At 37.4% G+C, this 6,943-nt stretch overlaps 1 protein-coding gene across 1 annotated transcript in view; it reads left to right on the top strand.

Moving 5' to 3' along the window:
* The window catches only part of TERB2 (telomere repeat binding bouquet formation protein 2), a 26,328-nt gene extending 24,067 nt beyond the window's left edge, over positions 1-2,261 (top strand). The window contains exon 7 of the mRNA XM_007935230.1: positions 2,119-2,261. Coding sequence (XP_007933421.1) covers positions 2,119-2,261 — 143 coding nt within the window. The remainder of the gene's footprint in view (positions 1-2,118) is intronic.
* The last annotated feature ends 4,682 nt before the right edge of the window (positions 2,262-6,943 follow it).

The raw sequence follows: 6,943 nt of genomic DNA, 5'->3' as shown, positions 1-6,943 counted from the left end.
ATGCTACCAGAGCTGCTATCAAATTAGTATTGCTTAAAGTCATTGAGTCCTTAAGTTGTCCCCATTATAAGTGTTCCTTTTGATACTCCTCATATTTATTTCAGATTATTAATGGCATCAAAATTATTCACATTCATACCATTTGTTGACTAAGCAGTAATACAAATTTTCCCATCAGTTTTTTTGGTTAAAGAATGTTATTTCAATGTTAGCAGTGCAAGAAAGTGTTGACTGTTCTATATTTACAATAGCAAAAAGACTGAAACAACCTAGGTACCCATCAGCAGAAGAAAGGATAACCAAACTAGGTACATACACACGATGGAATACTCTGCAACCCTAAAGAATAACATAGAATCTGTGAAACAGTGCATAATGTAGATGAACTTGGAGGACATTATGCTGAGTGAAACAAATCAATCACAGGACAAATATTGTATTAGTCTACTATTGTGAAAAGTCAAAGAAAGATTTATATATTGAAGGAAACTTTCTTTGTTGTTTACCGGGGGTGGAAGGGGAGGGGAGGGAGCACTGCTAGATAGGTAGAGACAAGTATTGATTTAGGTGAAGGAAAGGGCAATGCACCAAATGTGAGTGGTCAACACAATGGCACTGAGGGAGAGGAAGACAGAGAGAGGTACATGGGAGATAATAGACAACAAAGATGAAACTCTATTGTACATACAGTACTGTGTTGTCAGTGATGGCAAACATTGACATAGGGTAGATAGATGGGTGGACAGGCTGAACGATCAGGTATGTCTAGGCAAGGGGGAATGTGCCCATGATCATGTATAGGGTTGACAGATGATATATCTACAAAGCATAGTTGTATGTTCTGTAAGAATGTCTGTGTATGTAATAGAGGTGACAAGGGACAAGGTTGTGATGACTTCTTGGCCACAAGCAGCTACCCAGAAGGAGCAAATAGTTGGACCTGTGGGCTCGGGACCATGGTCACAGGAGATATCGAGCTCAATTGGCATAACATACTACACAAAAACATTGTTCCACATCCTGCTTTGGTGAGTAGTGACTGGAATCTTAAAAGCTTGCAAGCGGCCATCTAGATGCAGCAAGGGGTCTCTCCTCATCCAGAACAAAGAAGAATAAAGAAAATCAAAGATGCGTGGAAAGAATTAGTCCAAGGGACTGGTACTCCATGCGATCCTCAGCCTGTATGACTATGAGACCAGCAGAACTAGATGGTGCCTGGCTACCACTATCAGTCACTCGGGGTGGGGGTGGGGGTATCTATGTAGGAGATCCAGGATAGAGTGGGAGAACAATGTGGAACAAAATTCAAAATCATGAAAAAAAAAAGGACCAAGTTTGCTGGTCTGATAGAGCCTGGTGAAACCCCTGAGACTATGGCCCCTAGCTGCCCTTTAGCTCTGAAACTGAACCCACTTCTGTGGCTTCCAGCCAAAGAAAAGACAGGCATATGAGCTGAATATTTACATTCAGTAGATATACTCCTTGGAGAGATCAGTCATGGGAGAATCAAAGGGCAGTGTATGCCCAGGGAGACAGCTTGGGGGGCAGGAGTGTGTGGGAGGGAAGGACATAGGGAAGAGGTAACTATGGGGAGGAAATGGGAATAGAGCTGTGGCAAACTGCAGTGAATGTCATGAGACAAAATGTGTATGAACTGCCATATGGGAAATGAATTTGCTCTGTAAACTTTCACCCAAATCACAATAAAAATTTAAAAGAAAGAAAGTGTTGATTGCTCTACTAAGGAAGATGAGCAGTTTATGGTGTTAGTAGCTAGTTATGAGTAATTATACCCTAAGCCAGATACACTTCCCAGTCATTATGGTCTGGTACTTTTGTGTCCCAGCCCCAACCTGGATATCACACTCTCAATATAGTCAAAGTGATTAATTAAGTATCTGTGCTTTAAAAGAGTTGGGGTGTTTTCCCTGATAATTATCAAGTTTCATGGAAAATCTTATTGTTATTATTTCTTCTTTTCACTTCTTAAAAATTGTTTAGAAACCTTAACTCTAATAAATCAAAAATACTAGAAAGTAGACAGCATGATAAGATTTATATATATATATATATATATATATATATATATATTTTTTTTTTCCTGATTTTATTTTGTAGGTTATATATCAGTTGATGCCATGAAGAAATTCCTTGGGGAGCTACATGACTTCATTCCTGGAAGCTCAGGATATTTAGCATACCATGTTCAAAATGAAATTAACATGTCTGCTATAAAGAACAAATTAAAGAGGAAATACTAAGTTAAGTTGTCTTTGTATCGGGGTACCAGTATTTTCTACAAAATATTACCAAGAATGTGCATAATTTAAAATACACGTTTGGAACTAGAGGGTGGGGAGATGGGGGATAATTCTTTTTTCTTCCTCAAACTGTGTCTTTAGGAAATTCAGAATCTTTTTGGCTCTGGATAAAGAAGTTTGGGTTACACTTTTCCTCCAGCTTGTTAACATTCTGTTCGCAAGTTCTGAATGTACAGATGTTGTGGAGTAATTGTCATCTAAACATGCTTCATAAAAAGTTGTTTTTTCTCTCTCAAATGCTTTTTGGTATTAACATTATATGTATAATTAGAATGCTAATTATTTCTAGGTTCAATGCTGTGGACAAGTTTTATGATTCTGTCATCTTACTCTAAGAAAGTTTAGAATATTATAGTTGAGTTTTGAATTACTGTTTCTGACTTGAAAAATATGGAGTAATTTTTTTCCCTATGGAGAGGTTAAAACATTTTAATAATTCAGACTTCATTTGTGGATAGTTTCTGATAATAAATGTGTCAGAAGGGATTTAACGTAAACAGAATATGTATATCATCTGAGATGAACCTACAAGGCGCTTTAGAATCACAGCACTGGAGAGGACCTTAGAGAACAAGTCTAACCTATTTATTGTTTTTAATGAGGAAATGAAAGCTTTGACAGGTGACTTGCCTAGGGTGACTAATTGGTGGTTGAACTAGGACTGTAACGCATTCCTCTTGATTTTCCAGGCTATTGCTTCTCAACTCTCCAACACTGTGTGTACTGTGGTCTCTGTGTCAGATATAATAGGAAGCAGATCTGCAAAGGGGACCCAGAAACAAGCCAACATGCCTGACTTATGTTTTAAATATACTGAAATTTTAATAAACTGAGATGTAGTGATTTCAAAAAGGCAACTTATCTTTATTTATATGGTCATGTTATGTAGAGTGTTGGGGGTTTAACTCATTTTAGAAATTTGTAAGTAAAATATTATTTGTGAAGCTATCATCTTGTTAGATCTGTACTTCCCCCTAGGAAGTACACACCAGCTATCGAATTATTAAAAAAAAAAAAACAACTTTTTTTTTTTTTAAGTGTTTGGATTAATTTGGGTATGTGTGGGCCCTGGCTTTTCTTCCATGACTCTAATTTCATAATATAAAATTTTAATACTACCACAGCACCAGCATTTCAGTTTTATTTTTCTCTTATGGTAACTCTTTATATTCATAAATGTTGTTAAACCCTTCTGAACTTGTAAATAAAAAAAAGACTAGATGTTAATAATATTTTCCTGAAACATGTTAAACGTATGTTATCTTTCAGCACTTTAGAAGTGCACTGATGATGCAGAGATTAAGTGTTCAACTGCTAACCAAAAGGTTAGTGGTTCAAACCCACCAGCTGCTGTAGGAGGAAGATGTAGCAGTCTGCTTCCTTAAAGATTTACAGCCTTGAAAACCTGATGGGGCATTTCTATTCTGTCCTATAGGGTCACTTTGAGTCAGAACCTACATGATGGCAGTGGCTTTGGTTTTGGTTTGGTTTCAACAATTTATCTTAGTCACATTCAGTTGACTATATTTTTTATATAGGAGCCAAGCTTGTTTGTGGATCTTAATTTAATTAAAAAGATTAAATAAATTTACACCAAGTTCTGTACATTGGGATTCTGTGGAAGAGAATGAATATTCAGTATTTAGCGAATTTTTCTGACATACATAGCATGTACATATTAATATAGTAAATCATAACTACAACCATTTTCAAACAAAAGTGATTATATCTTTATGTATATATAGAAAAAGCCAGATGTAATATATGGCCTTGAAATACTGCCAGAAGCAATAAAATTAATTGGTAACATAAATCTTTCAGGAATTGAGAACATATGAAGAAATAAAATAGGCAAAGATATAAAATGATATAACCACTGTGGAAGGCAGTATGGCGATTCTTCAAAAAAGTTGGAATTAGAAATACCATTTGATCCAGCAATCCCATTAGTAGGTATGTATCCTAAAGATGTGAGAGCCAGGACAAGAACTAGATATATGCACACCCATGTTCATCACAGCACTATTTACAATAGCAAAAAGATGGAAACAACCTAGGTGCCCATCAACAGAAGAATGCTTCAACAGAAGAAGCAAACTGATACGTACAATGGAGTACTATGCAACACTAAAGAATAATGTAGAATCTACAAAACATCACATGACTTGGATGAACTTGGAGGACATTATGCTGAGTGAAATAAGGCAATCACAGAAGGATAAATATTGTATTAGTTCATTATTGTAAAAAGTCAAGGAAAGGTTTATAAATGGAAGGAAATTTTCTTTGCTGGTTGCCAGGGGTGGAAAGGAAAGGGAGGGAACACTACTAGATAGGTAGAGACAAGTATTGATTTAGGTGAAAGGAGGAGCAATGTACCAAATGTGAGTGATGAACATGGTGGCATTGAGGAAGAGAAAGATGTAGAGAGGTACATGAGAGGTACAGACAACAAAGATGAACCCTTTTGATGTACAGTATTGCGTTGTCAGTGATGGCAAGCATTGATCTACAGGTGGATAGATGGGTGGACAGGCTGAATGATCAGGTATGTCAAGGCAGGGGGTAGTGTGCCCATGACCATATGTAGGGTTAGCAGACAATGTTTCTACATGTGAATTTGTAAGCACTGTAAGAATGTCCAGATGTATAATAGAGCTGACATGGGCAAGGTTGTGGTGCCTTTTTGTTACAGCCAGCTACTTGTAGGGAATGAGTAGCTGGACCTGCCATCGAGTCGATTCTGACTCATAGTGATATCTGAGCACATGCTATCTAAATAAAGTACACTTTCTCATTCTCCCTTGAAGTTGAATGTGGTAGTGTCACCAAGTTTTGGCGGATGGGTGTACAATGGAACTATATTGAGAACATTCCTTAAATATAACTGATGCCTGCCCTTTGTCCCCCTTTTTTTCCACCCTCATTCTTTCTGTCTCTTCCATCTTGATGACTAGAACGGAGATTACTACCACCTTGAACCATGAGAGAAAGAACCACACCCTAGGGTTAGCAAAGCAGTGGGCTGGAAAGAGCCTGCAGTCCTGAGTACATTATGGAGAAATGTACCATCCCAGTCCTCACCCCAGTCCTGGTTGGGAATACTATTTTCCTTAAGTACTGTCTTGACCCAGTTTTGAGTCCCTGTCTGGAGGCCAGTCCATTCCTTTTCTTTTCTTTTCTTTTTTTTTTTTTAAGCAGCTGAACAAGTCAACTATCCAACCGCTTCCTTAATCAGATTCTTAGTCATGGGCCATGATGCACCTATCCTCATTGTCCTGGGACCAAGTAGCCAACAACTGGGGATCCCCCTGAACCTGCAGAATTATTCAAAATGCCCAAGCCCCAGGAAGCCCTTGAAACCTAGCTAACCCTACTCTGCTTGCCATGCATAAGCCCTTTCCTGCAATTCCAGCTTGTTGCCTTGTCCCTGGGTGCAACCCCTTGTATATCCCTGTATCATGGTGTGCTGTGCCTCCTTGTCCTCAGAAATTGTGAGTATAATAAACCTATTTACTTTTTATGGCCTCCCTGACTCCTTTTTTTCCATGTCACACCTGACCTATCATCCCATGAATTTGTTAGGGCAGGGTTGCCTATGTCTAGACTTTTATATCACAGAGAAACAAACTTGTTTTGCTTAAGTCACAATATTTTTCTGTCTCTTACTGCCAAAGTAATCATAATTGAGCTTTAAGAGCAGGCCACTGACTTTTTATGGGAGAGAATTGTGTGGAACATGCTGGTTATTTGCACCTGTGAAGTGTTGACAGGTCTGAGACCCTGAAGTTATATAGATGACCTTTGTGATAACACACATTTATTAGATTTATAACAACTTTGGAAAAAATAATTCTTTGAAAAGGAGTGTTTAGTTTTAAACTATTACTTAACAGAATGACAATCTGAAAATATCCTCAATGTTTAATAATGAATGAATAGAATATCACCTTAAATCATATTGTATCACTTACATGGAATAACCATTTAAAATTATTTAACTTTATTAAGATTCAATTCACATACTATACAATTCACCTGTTTAAAGTGGTTTTTAGTTCATTGACAGAGTTGTGAAACCCATCGCTACAATCTAATTTTAGAACATTTTTGTCACTCAAAAGGAAACCCTGTACCTATTAGCATTCACTCCCCATTCCATATCTCCACACCAACACCCACAGCTCTAGGCAACCACTAATCTACTTTCTTTCTATCACTATAGATTTGCCTACTCTGGATATTTTACATGAATGGAATCATATAACCTGATCTTTTATGAATGGCTTCTTTTATTTAGCATAATATGTTCAAGGTTCATCCTTACTGCAGTGTCTATTAGTACTTCATTGATTTGATTGCCAGGTAATAATTCCATTGTATGAATATACCACATTTTATTTATTTATTCACCATTGATGGACATTTGGGTTGTTTTCCAATTTAGGCTATTATGAATAATGCTGCTATGACCATTTCATGTATAAGTTTGTGTGTGGATGTATGTTTTCATTTTTGGGGCCTATCTGGTGGCGTAGTGCCTAAGGCAGTTGACTGCTAACCAGAAGGCTGGCAGTTGAAACCCACGAGCCAATCCTTTGAAGGAAGATTGGGCAGTCTAC

Source organism: Orycteropus afer, unplaced genomic scaffold, assembly GCF_000298275.1.
Source record: "Orycteropus afer afer isolate SDZICR_OR568_19922 unplaced genomic scaffold, OryAfe1.0 scaffold00026, whole genome shotgun sequence".
In the NCBI taxonomy this organism is placed as follows: domain Eukaryota; kingdom Metazoa; phylum Chordata; class Mammalia; order Tubulidentata; family Orycteropodidae; genus Orycteropus; species Orycteropus afer.
The sequence above is the reverse complement of the archived record's forward strand: the minus strand, read 5'-3'. Positions and strand labels throughout refer to the sequence as shown.